Genomic DNA, 16,781 nt, shown 5'->3' with positions numbered 1-16,781 from the left:
GCCAGAAGCAAAGCTGCGCGATTTCACATGCCAGCCAGAAACCATCAGAAGGTGGTCAGTGCGTTTGCAGTTGATACGACTGTCCACCAAGCCCTTATCGTAGGTCACTGATGGCGACATTGCTGCGACCTCATCACACACCGCAACACGATATCTTGTCAAGTTGGGCAGTTAGGTCGCAACAGAGCAAATGATAGCAGCAGCACGCGATAAAGCTGCAGCGTTCTGGAAATTGAAATCCGATTGAGACTGGGCTAGATCAGCCGTGGATCAACCATGGATGCTTGGGATCCACACGGATGAGCGACGCGCAAACCACCGCAAGGGATTCCAGCCCACCATTGCTGTTAGCGGTGCAAAATCTTATCGCTAGCGTCACTGTGTGGCCACGGCCCGGTTTATCAAACGGCCTGGGACTGGCTGAGGCCGAGTTCACGACGATGGATGATGGCTCATTGCTGCCCATTTTTCGAATTTTTCAGCGCCTTATAAATCTCCAGACCCAAAAAGCAAAGGAAGCACCCTGATACTCCGCTGGCCCGGTCCACTTTGCCTCAGCGGTGACGGAGACCTGATCCCGAAATCCCATAAAAACAATCGCCAGACCGCAGGCGGGTCGGGACCCTAAAGTGCAGCAATCCTTGTGCCAAATTGTTCCTTTTTACCCGGTGGTTGTGCCTCTCCAAAGGATGCCGTCCGACCAGCCCTACCCGACCCGAGAGGATGATGCCTCCCGATCCCCGAGTCCAAGCAATGACAAGAACAAGGCCGCCGTTGAAGTGACGCAGACCAGCCTGGACTCGGCTCCAATGTCTGGGCGATCCTCCCTCTCACTGACCGATCAAGCCAGCAGTAGTAAATTCGCCTCCACCCCCGCGACCGGAGCTCAAACCCCGGATCCGTTGTACGCCCACCTCGCCGGCCACGACGACACGCTCAAGAAATTCCCCCAGATTATTGCGCGCGCCCGAGACGACAGTGAAGATGAATCTTATGAGCTACCGGTTGGGCAACACAATCGCGGCGATGCGGATCCTACCGATGGCCAGCACCTCAGCTACCGCCGGCCTTCTATGGTGGCTGCTCAGGGCAGGGACTTCCCCGACGAGGCCGGCTCTCCACCCCCCAAGCCCACCCAGGGTCGTCCGACGGAAATCAGCAGCTTCGGTGCCGAGATCGTGTTGATCGCGGTCTGCTCCGCAGGTTTGATGTTGTTCTCCTTCCTTCTGGGTGATGTGCTCGCTCCGCAGCTCCAGTTCCGGCAAGCCCTCGGCATCACCAATACCGAGTTGCCCTGGCTTGTCGGCTCCTTCAACGTCGCCAATGGCCTGTCCGTCGTGGTGTCCGGCTCGTTGACCGACCTGACGCCTCCCAAAGCCCTGATGGTCGGGGCCTTCATCTGGCTCAGTGTCTGGAACATCATCGGCGCCTTCTCCGTCCATCCCTCCCGCTATGTACTCTTCTTCGTGGTGCGTGCCATGCAGGGCCTGGCCATCGGTGTCTTGGTCTCCGGTAGCATGAGCATCCTCGGCCGCGTCTACAAGCCAGGAATTCGCAAGAACCGCGTCTTCTCCGCCATGGCCGCCTGCGCCCCATTCGGCTTCTCTCTGGGCGCCATCCAAGGCGGTCTCCTCTACCAGAATCTCCCTTGGATCTTCGGCTGCAACGCCATCATCACCGCCATCTGTGCCGTAGGCGCCTACTTCTCCATCCCCCCGCTGCGCCCCATGGCAGACTCCGCCGGAGGTGAAGTGCCCTCGCTGCGCCAGTTCGACTACCTCGGCGCCGCCTTCGCCGTCGGCGGCTGTGTCTGCTTGCTCTTCGGACTCACCCAGGGCGGCGTCACCGACTGGTCCGTATATACCTGCGTGCTCACAGCGGTGGGCATTGTTCTCCTCATCGGCCTCTTCATCGTAGAGCGCTACGTACCACGCCCTCTGATCCCGAACCGCCTCTGGAAGACCAAGGGGTTCACCCCGCTCATGATCGCCTACTTCCTGGGCTTCGGCTCCTTCTTCGGCGCCTGGCAGTTCTACGCCATCCAGTTCTGGCTGCGCATCCAGCACGCCAGTCCCATCGATGTGGCGCTATACCATCTCCCAAACGCCATATTCGGCGTCATCGCCACCTGGGTAGTCAGTCGCACCTTGCATCTCGTCCCGGGCCATTACATCTACACCATCTCCATGTTCGCCTTCACGCTCGGTCCGGCCTTCTTCCTCCCGCAGAGCCCTACCACTACATACTGGGAATTGTCCCTGCCTGGAGTTGCCCTCGTCACTTTCGGCCCCGATCTGGCTTTCGCGGCCGCTTCCATCTTCATTACTAGTAATGTGGCGCGCTCGTACCAGGGCAGTGCTGGGAGTCTGCTGGTCACGAACCAGAACCTGTCGTCGGCGATTATTACTAGTGTGGCGGATGCGATTGGCACGCGGGTCGATAAGCAGGCAGATGGAAGTGTTGGGCTTAGTGGTCTGCGTGCTATTTGGTGGTTTGCGCTGGCGTGTCAGTTGCTGGCGGCGCTGGTTACGGTGACGTCGGTGAGGATACCCAAGGAGGAAGAGAAGGAGCACGTTACTTAATTGTCTGATGGTCATGTATGTTCAAAATTTGGTTTGGTTTTTCGGGTTTATACGGTGCATTATAGAGTAGATAGATGGCTGGGAACTACAATATATACATAGATTTCGGGTCTAATGGATTCAGATATACAATAATACTTACTATACTCTTCCCCCCTCGTGATCCACCACCGGCAAAGGCAAGTCCCTATGCAACCTCTCCCGAATTCTCTCCCCATCTTCACCATCCAACAACCCCCTTCTCAACAAGAAATCCACCACCACGACCGCACTATTCGGCTTAAATCTCCCCTCCCCCAGCGCCTCCTTTACCTCCTGCACTCCCCAAAGCCTAAAATCCTCCACCTCGCTATCACTCGGCCTCGGAACCACTCCGCCTTCCAACCGCAACTCATACAAGTACTCCACCTCAGGCTGCAACAGCTCCATGCCCCCCTCCATGTTAACATGAAAATACGAAATCCGATCCACAAACCTCATCTCCCCCCGCATCAAGTCCCCCGGAATCCCCGCCTCCTCGGTCGCCTCCCGCATGATGGCCTCCCGCGGAGGCAGCCCCGTACTCAGTCCTCCGGCGGCAGTGGTGTCCAACATACCCGGGTAGGTCTGTTTAAGAGAGGAGCGTTTGGCGATCCAGAGGAGCGGTGTGTTGCTGTCTTGGGGTTGGGTATAGCAGAGCATTTGCACGCCGTAGGTTACTATACCGAAGAGGGCGCTCGCGGCGCGTTCTATTTCCAGGATGATGGTTCCGTCTGGGCCGTAGAGGGGGAAGGTCTCGTTGCGCCAGCCGCGGAGGATACCGTGGGAGACGAGGGCCTGGATGGTGGGGAGGAGGATGGCGGTGCGGGTGGAGGCGGTTGCGGTGGGAGGTGTGAGGAGGGTGATTGTGTTGTTGGAGATGGACCAGGTGTCTGATGGCCAGGGGAAGGTAGTTATTAGCTCGTTGGGGACGTAACCTAGGGTTTTGGGGATGCCGGCGATCCGGAAGGCGTGGTAGTTTTGGAGGATAGGGTTGTCATTGCTCGTGGTGGGGTAGGGGAAGCTGGATAGGGTGGTTAGATGGGATTGAATTGAATGGAAATTAATGAGATAGGGGACTTGCTTGTCGAGGTCGGCTACGACCTGGTACATTGATGTTGATGTTGATGTTGACATACTGTATGTCTTAGCTGCAGTAGTGGGTGTTTATTGAGTACAGATGCGGGGGATGTCAGGGTCTATCCAGGTGGACAAAGTAATGCTATCAAAATAGCAGACTAGCTACTTGCTAGTTTCCTCACTAAACTACGCTGGAGCTGTTAGTGATCGGGCCGAGCTCAGGCTGGCCGCATTGTTCCTCTGCAGAGATCATCAGATCGGAAATTTTAGCTAGCAGTGACCCGCAGATGCTGGAGTACTTGGGAGTGGCAGTGACCCCAATGGAATGAAGGAGAAATTCGAATTGGCAACTTTAGTAGAAGTGGTGAGCCCGATGCTACCTTTCTCTCGCACTGACTGAAATAGAGGGCATATAATAGCACGTCCAAGTATAGCTGGTCCGATCACGTGCACTAGCCTAGGCCAGGTGGAATCCACGAAATGAAGTCATTCAGGAACAGCCCACATCGCCTCACTTTTCCCTCCATCATCCGTTCTTTCTTTCACTCACATACCACCATAATCTCCCCTATACCTCCCTGAACATATCCAATTACCGTGGCGCCCCAACAACTCCCTCGCTTTCGCTGGCGCTCCCCCCGGGCCCCTATCAGGCCACCCCTTCCTCCTCCGCCCCTCCGCTTCCCAGCAGCTCGCCATTCGAGAACAGGGAAACTCTTCCGCCATTTCCTTCGCTTCCTGTTCGGTCCACACGACCCCCTCCGTGCGCAGTCTCGTCTCTGGAGTCTCCGTCACGAAACGATCCCCGCTCTTCGACATCGAGCACAGGCAGGACTATACCGGGCTTTAGTGAAGCGGCAGGCGAGACTCGCACGCAAACGGGACTCTGGTCGGAAGGGTATCCTTGGTTACCTGAACAGAAAGGGGAGCCGTTTGGCTGGTCGGTCGGCTTCTGCGACTGGTGGTTTTGTACATAGGAGGCTGGCGCAAAGCACCGGAGCTTTGCGAGCGGGGAACAACAAGAGCTCAGGCTTCACGCCAATGTCACAGTACGAGCCGTCATCCTCGTCATCATGGGGCTCTAGTACTGGTCGGGAGCGGGGAGCGCGCCGCAAGAAGGTCTTTGACTACCTGAAGGCTGCCAATGAGCTGCGCCAAACCTATGCTGCGCAATGGTCGGCGCAGATCAGCGGTCAGAGCGACTATGACGACTACCGTGATACCCCGGGCGCATTTCCCGACATCGAGATTGCGCGATCCGAGTTTGAAGAGATGGTGATATTTCCGAGCTATGCGAGGCGGTTGGTGAAGCATGAGCAGCTGGATCCATACTATAACCGCCGTCGAGGATCAAATGCCACTATCGAGGAGTATCGGGGCGAGTCAGATGGCTTTGGCACAGGCATGCCGGTATGGGATGAGCTGGAAGAGGAGAATGCGATCGTTGCAGTCGATGTGCGTGGCTGGGTATACGCACCTCATCGCGGGCCGATGACTCGAAAACATCGTCTGATGGTCGCTCTCGCTAGAAAGCTCAGCGGGGTGCCAGCTCCTATGAGCAGCACGAATGATGGCGATGAACATAATGTGAATGATTCTAAGACTGAGAAGGGGGATGAAGAGCTGGTCAATACCGAGGCACAGTCGATCATCAGGCAGGCCGAAAAGGGGGCCGATCCGGTATGGAAAGACAGCGCAGAGAATCGTGACGCCCAGAATACTCCCGGTCGCCCTCTCCAGAGGGCAGCAACGGCACCGCTGAGCAAGGATGAACTCTCCATCGCCAATGCACACCTTCTGGAACGGTTACGCCCCTTTTTGACCAACCCGGTAACGGGCATTCCCGTCACTGTGTTCTTCTTTAACAACGACAAAAGCCAGTCAAGGAGCGTGATGACTGACGAGTCCGGCCACTTTCGGCTACGAGCGTCGCTACCCTTTATACCGACTCACGCCCGTGTGCTAGCCTCCGAGGATCTCTCCGCCGTGAAGGAGATCAAGATCATCGAGCCCACGGGCGTCAGCCTTATCAGCGACATCGACGATACAGTGAAACATTCTGCTATTGCCAGCGGGGCCAAGGAGATGTTTCGCAACACCTTTGTCCGTGAACTGAACGAGCTGACGGTCGACGGTGTCACTGACTGGTACAGCAAGCTGGCTAAGATGGGAGTCGACATGCACTATGTCTCTAATGCCCCATGGCAACTGTATCCGCTTCTGGAACGCTACTTCAAGCTCGCCGGCTTGCCCCCGGGTTCTTTCCACTTGAAACAGTACAGTGGTATGCTTCAGGGTATCTTCGAGCCTACGGCAGAAAGGAAGAGGGGCTCCCTGGAGCAGATTTTGAGAGACTTTCCTACCCGCAAGTTCATTCTCGTTGGAGACAGCGGTGAAGCGGATTTGGAAGTCTATACCGACATCGTTCTAGCAAACCCGGGGCGGATCCTCGGGATCTTCATTCGCGACGTTACCACCACCGACCGGAAGAAATTCTTCGAGAAATCAGTGGATGACTTGGAACATGACTTGAACCGGAGCCGTAGCACTCCGCAACTTGTGGATGCTTCTGATGCCGTGTCCAAACGTCCGGCATTACCGCCTCGACGGCCCGTGGGAACGGCCGATCCGTCCGCAGATGCCGTGAGCCTCGACAACGCCGACTTGATAGATCTTCGAGACGAGGTGGAGCAAAAGGTGTCTTTGGCTGACATGAAGAAGCCCTCCGCCGGGCGCGGACCACCCACGAAACCTTCCAAACCCTCTGCGTTGCGCTCAGTTTCGACAAACCCAGACCTGAGCAAAGACGATTTGCCCTCACTCCAAGAGACAGCCAAACGCAAACCTGTGCCACCACTACCCCCGCGCCGCTCTTCCACTAAGCCCGACATATCAAACGACAACATAGTTGATACCGAAAATGATACGGCTGTGAATAATGCAGCGAAGCAAACGCCCATACGTCCTAAGCCTAGCATACATGATATCCCCAACGAACCGACACGCTCAAAGCAACCACCACCGCCCCCTCCACCACGCAGAACCAATACAGGGGCTTCAACCCCGGGCTCTATCTCATCACAGCAAAGTACAAACCGCCCAACGCCCCCACCCCTACCTCCGAAACAATCATACCCCGCATCTGCAGCCACAGCAGCGCTACAGTATGCCTCCGACCGTTTGAACTGGTCTCCAACCCCATCGAACATTCTCCGACCAGCCCAGCCGAACTCCTCATCAAGTAGGTCCAGCACCAGCGTGGACAGCAGCACTCCGAACAGAACAGCAGTCCCCGCGGCCCCTCTACCCAACAAACGGGAGGAACTGTGGCGACGTCGCTGGGAACGCGCCCAGGAACTTCTGGAAAAGCAAGGCGTGGTTCTGGGTAGTTGGCGTGTGGGCCAGGATGCACAGGACGTGAGTTGCTGGCTGGTAGAGGAGGCGTTAAAGGATATGAAACGGGGTTGAGTTGGTCGAGTTGCTAGCGAAGTGATGAATATTTGCCAGCCTCACGGGTGGAGGTAAGGCCTGGTTGGCCACGTTGCATATACACATACATATATACATAGCCTCTCAGCGCTTTCTGGGGGGTTGTATAGCCTCAGCATGTGAAAAGGAATAAATAGCATTGGTGTTAGGCAGGTTAACGAGCATATAAATTTCCTCTCCCTCTGGACCATCATCTGAGATCTCGAAGCGGATAAGAACCGCTCAGGGAGTAACTTCCTGACTGCATAATGCAACTCATACTGAAGCTTTTCCGGCATGTATCAATGCATATTTGCAGCGACCACATAAGACGTCAAATAAGATCCTGCTTCCATACTGTAGTGTATTACGCTTCCAGTTGAATCTCAACTCGCCTTCCAACTTTCTAGCCCAGCTACCCCAATCCTATCAGTAGTCGACTGATATTATTACGACTTTCACAACCAATAACTGCCTTTCAAATACTGCACAATGCTTACTTGGGAAATTCCTTACTTATACAAAGGATCCCTGGACCCTTGCTCCTCAGCTCCATCTCACTCAAGAGTATACATCAGCGTCCCCCATCCCAACTGGTCATACCCACCACTAGTCGTTCCATAATCGCCACCACCGCCCTCAGCCCCATCGCCATCCTCAACGACCATATCGCGATACTCCTTTGTGTAAGTGACATCCAGTCCCTTGAGTACACCATAGTGGTTATACAGCAGCTCCCAGATGGGTCTGATGTCCCCGCGGCTGGAATTGCTGATAACTGTCTGGTTGACGTCGTCGCTGTTGTTGTAGGTCGTGTAGGGAACGTCGTTGCCGAGGTTGTATTTGGCGACGTATTCCGCTCTTGAGATTGGTTAGTTCTCTATATTTTTAATATGTTCCATATTGAGAGGTTCGGGGATAAGGGTAACTATAGGGAAAGTGTAATGATCAAGTATAAGAATGGGAGGTAACTCACCCAGCCAGAATGCGATTATCCAGATATTCAAACAGGTCCGTTCCCTGATTGTATGCCGTCTGGGCGATAGGGCCAAGCAGGGCGAAATCCAACATCGAGTGGCCCTGATCCCGCCCGGCCTCCTGGCCCTGACCCAAGGACTCCCCATCGACCTGATACAGCTTCCAGATCGCCTTTTCAATCTGGCCATTCCCAGCTCCGGATTTGAAATAAGTCAACCCCTCATCGAACATGGTTTCGTTATCGGTCAACACCCCAATGGACAGAACCGAGGCGATATTACACAAATCCCAATTCGCCCAGTAATGATCAACAGCCGCGCCATGATGATTCTGCAGGAAATCATGATTAAGGGGATAGAACACATCGACCATCATATCCGCAAAGCGGGTCAGATTCGCACTGGGCCATGCGGAATACGTGCGCATGATCTCGGCAACATTGGCGAATTCGTACCCGTAGATGCCTGCAGCGAGGTACATGTCTGTTGTGCCGGAGATTTCGGTTAGGGTGGAGCTCCATTCATCGAGGATCTTCACGACCACGTCGGCGTAGCTCGTGTTGCCGGTCACTTTCCAGTAGATGGCCATGGCGTAGGCGGCTGCGATGTCTTTGTACAAGGAGGGATAGTTCTCTGTGTGGGTGCCGTCTGCGCCGCGATAGACGATTGTCTTTGGGGATGGCGTGTAGTCTAGGTTGATGTTGGAGCTGTTGGTGAGTTTGTACCAGCCTGTTAGCCATGGTTCGGTGTTGCTGGATACTTTTGAGGCAATGCGTGAAAAATCTGTGGCCGTGTGGAGGAGGCCTGGATGGATGAATGAGGCAGTGTCACGGTTGGAGACTCGGGATGATTCTCCATGGCGAGCGGTTGATGCTACCGCCAACGAGGAGAACACTACCGGTAGTGTTAATCTCATACTTAGGAACTCGATTAAGATGCAATGTTTATCTCTGCTTCTGTGACATTCTCTAGTTGTTAAGGGTCCTTGGTCGGGATTGCTTTTAATATATCAAGGCCCGGTCAATTGGCCGGCAGATTAGCCGACATGTCTGATGTTCGTTGAGTTAGGGAAATTAAGATCGACCCTGCGGGTTTGCCGCTTGTAGTTCAAACGGACCGGTAGATGGACCGGCACACAATACATATCGAACAGATACTATCGAATAGGAGGTTCAGGGTCCATCCATCATCTATGTGTGACAGACACTGTGGAGAACAGGACGTAAGCAAGCGGAGGAAGGATCGGCTTCGGCCCCTGAGTACAAACCCGGGGCTGGGTCCGTTACTTGACCCGGCCGTTGGCCGACATTTCCTCCGATCTATCTATCCTCACAGGATTACACTGTCAGGGTGATAATGCTTTGCAACTTAGTGGATATAGTTTAGCCAAAGACATTTCTTCCGTTCATCTAATCTGATCTGCTATAAATAGATCAATGAATTCCTGTTTCCTTCACCTCCAAATCAACCGCCCCCTTCTCGTCTACGACGGGGCGTTGATCCACCTCCAATTCCCTTTCGCCTGTCGGTTCCATATCATGATTCCTCACAACGATCCATGTCGGAATAACACACAGTCCTAGAAATTGAAAGTTAGTAAATCTTCGAGATTCAAGTATTCGACCCAACTTACCCAGAAGAATAGTATTCACCGCCATGGGCACCCGTCCACCATACCAATCCCTTGTATTCAGCCCATAAGAAACTGCCTCACCAAAACTCTCCTGCCCGCGCAACACACCCGTCAACCTGGTCAACTCGGCGATATTATCCGTCATGCTTCCCACCAAATAATACAACCAATTCTGGCCTGTCTGCTGAGCAAAGGTCCACATGAAGAGGACAAACGCGCCCTTGGTGAACCCAGGACTCGTATAATCCATCGTCCCCAAATCAGGGTTCTTTTTATGGGCGGATGTATATTGCTCCTGCACGACCCAGCCAAGAATATACGCCGTCACATGCACAATGATCACCCAGTACCAGCCGTACGTGAGACGTTTCTTAGCGTCGACACGCTTCCAATCCAGCCAGTGAGAGATGATCTGCGAAGCGAGAATCGTAACCCAGTCGGAGAGGAACGCGATAAGCGCACGAGCTCGCACTCCAAAGTAATACGTTTCGAAGTTACCCGAGTATTCATTGAAGTAGACAGCCCAGAAGATTGGGAGCAGAAGGATGACGGTGCGGTTTTTGCATGTTTTCCAGAGTGCTTGAAATTCTGCCTTCCAGGAGTCCTCGACCCGAAGGATGACTGGAGAGCCATCGGCGCGTTGGACTTTGTCGGGCGGGGTGAGAAGTAACGCAACGGGGACAGCCAGACATTGTAGAACGATGAAGACAATGTAGGTAGAGTATCCCACACTTCCTTTGTCCTGGTTCTTGATGTTGAGGGCTAGGACAATCGAGTTCCCGATAATGGGTCCGAGGGTGCGCCACCATACCCAGATGTTGAGGTATCGGGCTCGTTTCGATGGCTCTGGGTATCCAATGGCGATGGCGCCTTCACTGGCCCAGAAGAGTCCTGCGGAGATGCCGCATGCGACGGCACCGACCAGAACAAGCCAGACGTTGCCGAACCGGTTGTTGGTGTAGAGACCGGCTGCGTAGACGGGGTAGCCGGCGGCGCCGAGGAGAAGGGCCCATTTCAGTCCGATGCGGTTGGCAATGGGCGCGCCGAAGATGCAGAAAATTCCCATCAGCCCGAAAACCAGTGCATTGGCAGCATTCACCAGAAAGGGCTTCTCCTCGCCTCCGGCTCCGAGGGAATTCATGGCGTTCCATAGCCCGGGGGCGAGGAAGCCAACAGCGCCGATCACGCAAGCATTGAAGAGTGAAGTGCGGTACCACACTCGTTTGAGTGGCGCTTTGGCGCCACTTCCAATCTCAGCGTCAGCCATAGTAAACTGAGACAATTGCTGAGTTTAATGATGGGGTTGTTCGGAGACACGTTAAGGCGAGAGGTAGAAGAAAAGACGGCGGCTCGCGAAGGTTATGTACGGCCTGCAAGAACACGCCATTTTCTTAAGCCAGAAATTTTTCTTAAGCGAAGCGACCATAGTCTGTTGTATGTTGCGCTATATTAGGTCATAGAAATGCCGTGATGCATGAGAACGTTCGCAAAGAAGGAATAAAAGTGCGGCCAGAACCGCTGAAAGATGGCTTTCGCAAGCGGCAGAGTCGATGACGAGATTGGAGCTAGTCTCAATCACCAATGGGAAGGCCCCAGCATTGGAGCACGACGAGTTAGTCATTTTATCGTCAAAACGTTGAGATATTGCCATGATTGTAAGACTGATATTGGACAGCAAAACTTCGAAACAACCTTTATCGTGAATGACACTCATTGCCCACGGTTGGCGCTGGAAATTACTTTCGGCCAGTCCCGATGCGGGGGGAAAGCCAAATTTCGGATGCCGTCAGTTAAAGTTATCAGATAATGAGATTGCAAAACCTTTTGAAGAATCATCAATATTCTTCTAATGTTTTTTTATGTTCCTATCAAAAGATCTATTGAATCTAAATTTGGCTTAGATAATTTCTTTCTATTTTTATCCAATGTCATATTTTCTACTAACAGCTGCTAAATCTAATGCTAATATTCTAGTTATATATTACAACCCAAATGTCAAAGGATCACTGGGAAGATTGGTAAATGCCTGTGTCAACGCGAAATAAGTTATATGAGCAAGCGTCGACAACAGAGGATATGATAGGAAACTCACCCAAGAGTCCAACTGTGTCCACCACACTGATCCCTCCAAGTTCTCAATGAATCCGATATCACTGTCAGGTTCAAACGACTGTGCTGCGAGATCAGCCGCCGGTTGCAGACTACCCGAATAAGCCACAGGACTATTCAGTGAAATAGGGGAATAGATGTTGTTGAGACCGATCTGCTGCGCTTCCATTGGTAGTTCATCCCGACGTGTGGCAGGTTTGAGCCGCTGTTGCTCAGACGAATCAACCAAGCAGTCGGCGTCCGGCCCAATCTGTTGGTGAACTTCCTTTCGTAACTCTTCTAGGATAATGCTGTAGCGGCGGCTCGGGCAGTTCTTACGCGTAGCCTCTGCCAAGTGTTGTTGGCACGTCTCCGCCAATCTGAAGAGAGAGCTCAGAGAGACGTCTCCGGTGCCTGGAGATGAAGTCCTTGGGTTGGTTTCGCGGTGTTGTTGGATGATATAGATATAAACCACTGTGATTGCGCAGAAACACACGTAGTGCGTGAACCAGAACGAATGGATCAAAATGCTCTGTTTGGCCAGGCCGTCTACCAGTTCCATGACCTCTTGAGCGGCTTCCACACATTTGTGTACGAGATTGGACGCTACGGGATGCGGGGTTGACGGCCTACGTCTCAGATCTGACATGTCGTTCAGCAGAAACGATCTGGTCGCATGGATGACCGCGTGCGAGTAAGCCAGTTGTAACACCTGGCTCTGCCTACAAAGAGGGGGGATGAGGCTGGTTGCGCGCACTCCGTTGAAAAGTGGCGGGGCTGTCGCTTTCCATTCCTCTAATCGGGACGTGAGCCGGGCAGCCGTCTCAAGTGGTGGACTCCGAGACGATGGATTCACCGTGTAGAGCTGTCGAGAGATATCGCCCAGAATGCGACCAAGTCTGTGCTGTCAGTATCGGCAAATAGACAGGAAGATTGCACGCACTTGAAATGTAGGATGGACGCAATCATCATGCAATCGGCGGACCCAGTGCGTCTTTCCGGGTCCTCCTGCAGCATGTCTTCATCATTGATTTCATCCGGGAGGTCTTGATCGATGTCTTCATCGTGTAATAAACGCGGCCTCCCGAACATTACGCTGAGATACCTGTCCAACATATATGCGCTCCAGAGAAGACGCTTGCGGAGCTCTCGATCCAGATAGGTATTTCCACACTTGGGTAGCCTACCTGGGAACTTTCGATGCAGGCCCAGGGCCGTTACGAGCTGAAGAGCAGTGCCAAATGAATACCAGCATTCATTTGCTCTAGAAGTAGACAGCAAGTAAAGGCACTGACCTAGCCTAGCCTGCACGGTCTCTAGTCGTGGGGGCCCCGATTCCAGGGAGGTCATGTATTTGGAGGCTGCATACCACTGCTCGCTGAGATGGCTCAGTATAAAAGACCTGAAAGACATGGCAGTCAGTAACTTACCTTCTACACCACCCATCAACCGAACGGTCCGGTTTTTGCTCCTCATAGAGCGTGCCAACAGCAAAAATCATGAGGATGATGGCCGTCCGCACTACCATGGGACCCGTTGGAGGGTTTGCAGAGGAGACGTTGTTTAGGTACACCTGGCAGAGCCACTCTTCTACAATTCCCCGATGAAGAAATCGATATGTCACCATCGAAAAGTCAAAGTAGATGCTCACCAGCTCTTGCGCTTTATCAAACGGGGGAAGTGAGAAAGTAACCTCGCGGTAGTCTGAGTATGGCTTGTCACCAAACATGAACACCGAGGTGTTCCTGGGGGAGGACTCATTCTCCAGGCCATCTGGAATGGCATGTACTTCATCCTGATGTAGGCGACGCCATACTCGGTTGAGAAAGGAGACTCCCGAGGCCGGTCCTAGATAATTGCCTTCGAAGTCGGTCACCGCTGGGTCAGGGGAATTGCGCTGAGAGACCTCATTTCGAGCTTGAGGTTGCTGAGGCGAAACGACAGGTACTCTAGGAGACCGTCGCGCGGATGATGAGCGTCGGTGTCCCAGGCCTCCGTCTGTTTGGGGGCCTCTCTTGGCACCGGGACTGTATGCGTGGCCGTCCGCTATTGACGGCGGTGCGGGGAGAGGCTCTGGTGGCAACCCCCGGGAGTAAGCGGCGTTATATTGGCAGGGCAGATCCAGTCGCATGCACCTGACACATGGAAGCGTTCCCGTACAGCGCGTCTTCTTCTCTTTGCAGTGATCGCAGGCGCGCGTGATCTTCTGACGCGGTCCATTGGAGGGTTTGACTGGGGAATTCGACACCCTTCTTGGGCGTTTTGCAGGGATCGAGTCATCCGTGTCAGAGGGGCGACGCCGAGGATTAATCAGGGTATCTGGGGACAATGCACTGTCCCCTCTTGCTGCCAGCCCTGCGGCCATGGATCCAATGACTCGGGAGTTTCTGGTGGACTCTGCTGTTGAGACATGAACGGTGGATAAGGCTGGATATTTTTCCGCGAAAGGAGGAACGAGGAAACGGAGGGACCGAGCAAGACAAGCTGGCCCCAGATTTCAAGGGCGGAGAGACGTGCAGCAAGCATCGGCGGGGGAAAATTTTCCGGGGAAGCGAGAAATCAAGAGAGGGAGAGAGACAGAGATAAGAAACGAGATGAGGGGACAATGCGGGGGCCGAGCCGAACCATCGGAGTTTCGCCGCGGACTCCTTCCCGAAGCTCATTCTGCTATAAGATCATCTGTTAGCTGATGTCTGCCACGATATAGATAGTAATGGCAGTGAGGTCTAGTGCTAGGAACACTATATATGTCTAGTACGAGAAGAGAGATGACATTGCAGCAAGAGAAAAGATCGCTGCATTGTACCTCTCGTCGGCTTGTATCACATAATCACGTGATTTGATGACACTCGCCCCTCGATCCGATCGCTGTAACATGGCGAAATACCGAATCCTTCACTGAAGCAGCAGCTATTACTCAGTCTCCGATACTCTCAAAGTATCGAGCTCTGTATTCCACAGGAAGGACATGTAAGGGGGGAGAAGATTAGGGAAGGAAAGCCAGCCGCCAAACGGGGGCGGGTAAATTTCCCCTTGGCACGACCGCCAAAACAGTAACACCGGCTTTAATTCAACCTCACTTCTAGAGACAAAATTTGCATCAATGCCATTAGCAAGCCATAAATCCACTCAATCCCCAAAAATGGAGCAACGAGATAAGGAATCACATAATGGAGGAAGTGGCAAGGCCCCAGAAACCAAACAATTCCAGCATTCGTGGCCTGAGGTGTGTGAACCATTCCCGTGCTCGGCGTACCTACTATAGACATCTGCATGTATCACGCCTCACCATTCTCTTGTTCTGAACGGCGATGCTACGATTTATCTATGCAGGAACACTGTAGATGGCTTACACTGTCTATCATCAATATCAGATCTCTAAACAACATGATAACATGCTGTCGTCGCATCTGGAAATGCTGCACCAGGTGAAGAGTCAACTCCACTCACACGGAGAGGAACTGCAATTGGTGTCCAGCATGGTTGATAAGACTAAGAGATTGATTGCTCAGTTTGATATTCTTAAGAAGCGAGTGGTAGGTCGTAGCTACTTCGTTCTTTCTTATTTCTGTTCATGTTGTGGTTAACCATTCTGGCAGGTGCCAAGTGAGTTTTTCTAAAGCTCCTCTGACGGGTATAGTACGGAAATACAGCCTAGTACAAAGAATAGTAACCACCAGTATAGAGCTCAATACAGCAGCTCCAGAGTCGGACACTCGTTCGTCGGAATCCATGTCGACGTCAAGCAGTCGAAAGGACCTGAAAAAAGAACAACTTAAACGTCATGCACACCACATGCATGACTCGGAAGAAGACGGAGGGACAACAGCAGCGGAAGACCACGATCCCCTAACTGCAAGGTCTTTAGCTGTGCACTCTAGCAAACGAAAGCGTATCGACGAGTTTATTCCAGGAGCCGATGAAGACATAAGGCGCTTCTCCCCCGTGTCAGTGGAGACCGAGGATATCTCAGAAGAGGTACAGCGAAGATTAAGGATCAAGGAGGAACAACGCAAAAGGCGGGGCACCTCGAAAGCGGACAAACGCAAGAGGGACAGTCTGACATCTAACGGAAGTACATCTTCGGTCAGAACCGCGACGAAACATCCTAGGAAGAAGGCTAGAGTTGGGACAAAGTGGAATCGTTAGCCGGTGATAAGTCCGGATCTATAACCCCAGGTTACCCCAGACTTACCCCAGACTTACCCGTACACTTTTCATCTGATGTTCTGAGACACAGCGGGGTGAGTCTAGCCCCTATGAATGGGCAAAGGCCAGGCAGGTCGAAATTGGCAAGCAGGGGTCAACACATTTTTCAAACCTTCTTTTGACACATCCAGCCATTTGACCATACTATTGGCTAGCCCTATGTACTTCATGTAACCTTATTGTTAGCGGAGGGGATAATAATAGCACGTTCCTGAGTGACAGCTTGGTCGAATCCATGGTAGACTCCTCGTCATTTTCTATTATAGGCATCTATACTTCGCTCTATTGTAATCCTGAACTCAAGTATACAAAGTTTTCAGAAGATTCTGGGGGTATAAAGAGAGCCCCCCAGTTCCCAGGGCCATTCTGAAATCTTTCTCTCTTCATCCCCGATGCAAAACGTGAAGGGATCAAATCTGCTTTAACTGTTCTGCGTTGCTTTTAACAAATACCTATACTACAAACTCCGAAATCACCTCCATACTCTAGAGATACGAAAACCATCTCTACAAATCTGCTTTTATTGTTCTCCTATACTCAAAGCACCGACATTTACCCTCTACTCTTCGAGAGATCCGTACAAATCTCTCCTAAAACCTATACTCATACATCAACCGTCCACCTCATACTCCTCGAGAGACCCGTAAACGTCTCTCCATATATCTCTACCCACCTCTACTATCTCTACCTATCAAACTCACCTATCTCTCTCTATCCTCCTCTCTA

The 16,781-nt window shown here is 52.7% G+C and overlaps 8 protein-coding genes across 8 annotated transcripts; 3 read left to right on the top strand and 5 right to left on the bottom strand.

Moving 5' to 3' along the window:
* Positions 1–689: 689 nt before the first annotated feature.
* Positions 690–2,582, top strand: BDQ94DRAFT_179428 (major facilitator superfamily domain-containing protein; the record flags this gene model as incomplete). The annotated part of the gene is made up of 1 exon (XM_026773376.1): positions 690–2,582. The coding sequence occupies one exon, from the start codon at positions 690–692 to the stop codon at positions 2,580–2,582; it is 1,893 nt and encodes a 630-aa protein (XP_026625539.1).
* Positions 2,506–3,902, bottom strand: BDQ94DRAFT_42604 (thiamine pyrophosphokinase-related protein). Its single transcript, XM_026775739.1, has 2 exons — positions 3,685–3,902; positions 2,506–3,624 (listed from the first exon to the last, which is right to left on the bottom strand). The coding sequence occupies exons 1-2, from the start codon at positions 3,735–3,737 to the stop codon at positions 2,724–2,726; spliced, it is 954 nt and encodes a 317-aa protein (XP_026625538.1). The 5' UTR covers positions 3,738–3,902; the 3' UTR covers positions 2,506–2,723.
* Positions 3,903–4,191: 289 nt separating this feature from the next.
* Positions 4,192–4,814, bottom strand: BDQ94DRAFT_145363 (uncharacterized protein). Its single transcript, XM_026766630.1, has one exon. It carries the CDS (start codon positions 4,497–4,499, stop codon positions 4,227–4,229), a length of 273 nt encoding a protein of 90 aa, XP_026625537.1. The 5' UTR covers positions 4,500–4,814; the 3' UTR covers positions 4,192–4,226.
* A 175-nt stretch (positions 4,815–4,989) lies between these two features.
* On the top strand, positions 4,990–7,604 carry BDQ94DRAFT_145362 (phosphatidate phosphatase App1 family protein). Its single transcript, XM_026766629.1, has one exon. It carries the CDS (start codon positions 5,085–5,087, stop codon positions 7,146–7,148), a length of 2,064 nt encoding a protein of 687 aa, XP_026625536.1. The 5' UTR covers positions 4,990–5,084; the 3' UTR covers positions 7,149–7,604.
* Positions 7,605–7,705: 101 nt separating this feature from the next.
* On the bottom strand, positions 7,706–9,041 carry BDQ94DRAFT_171271 (putative GPI anchored protein; the record flags this gene model as incomplete). Its single annotated transcript, XM_026771715.1, has 2 exons — positions 7,706–8,009; positions 8,125–9,041. 2 exons carry the CDS (start codon positions 9,039–9,041, stop codon positions 7,706–7,708), a joined length of 1,221 nt encoding a protein of 406 aa, XP_026625535.1.
* A 517-nt stretch (positions 9,042–9,558) lies between these two features.
* Positions 9,559–11,025, bottom strand: BDQ94DRAFT_160080 (major facilitator superfamily domain-containing protein; the record flags this gene model as incomplete). Its single annotated transcript, XM_026769163.1, has 2 exons — positions 9,559–9,704; positions 9,759–11,025. 2 exons carry the CDS (start codon positions 11,023–11,025, stop codon positions 9,559–9,561), a joined length of 1,413 nt encoding a protein of 470 aa, XP_026625534.1.
* A 641-nt stretch (positions 11,026–11,666) lies between these two features.
* On the bottom strand, positions 11,667–14,235 carry BDQ94DRAFT_179414 (Zn(II)2Cys6 transcription factor). The gene is made up of 4 exons (XM_026773375.1): positions 13,277–14,235; positions 12,790–13,224; positions 11,851–12,745; positions 11,667–11,784 (listed from the first exon to the last, which is right to left on the bottom strand). The coding sequence occupies exons 1-4, from the start codon at positions 14,209–14,211 to the stop codon at positions 11,740–11,742; spliced, it is 2,310 nt and encodes a 769-aa protein (XP_026625533.1). The 5' UTR covers positions 14,212–14,235; the 3' UTR covers positions 11,667–11,739.
* Positions 14,236–14,830: 595 nt separating this feature from the next.
* BDQ94DRAFT_145356 (uncharacterized protein) lies at positions 14,831–16,262 on the top strand. Its single transcript, XM_026766628.1, has 4 exons — positions 14,831–15,072; positions 15,221–15,382; positions 15,446–15,452; positions 15,532–16,262. Exons 1-4 carry the CDS (start codon positions 14,950–14,952, stop codon positions 15,993–15,995), a joined length of 756 nt encoding a protein of 251 aa, XP_026625532.1. The 5' UTR covers positions 14,831–14,949; the 3' UTR covers positions 15,996–16,262.
* The last annotated feature ends 519 nt before the right edge of the window (positions 16,263–16,781 follow it).

This window comes from Aspergillus welwitschiae (genome assembly GCF_003344945.1).
Source record: "Aspergillus welwitschiae strain CBS 139.54b unplaced genomic scaffold BDQ94scaffold_19, whole genome shotgun sequence".
NCBI classification, from domain to species: domain Eukaryota; kingdom Fungi; phylum Ascomycota; class Eurotiomycetes; order Eurotiales; family Aspergillaceae; genus Aspergillus; species Aspergillus welwitschiae.
The sequence above is the reverse complement of the archived record's forward strand: the minus strand, read 5'-3'. Positions and strand labels throughout refer to the sequence as shown.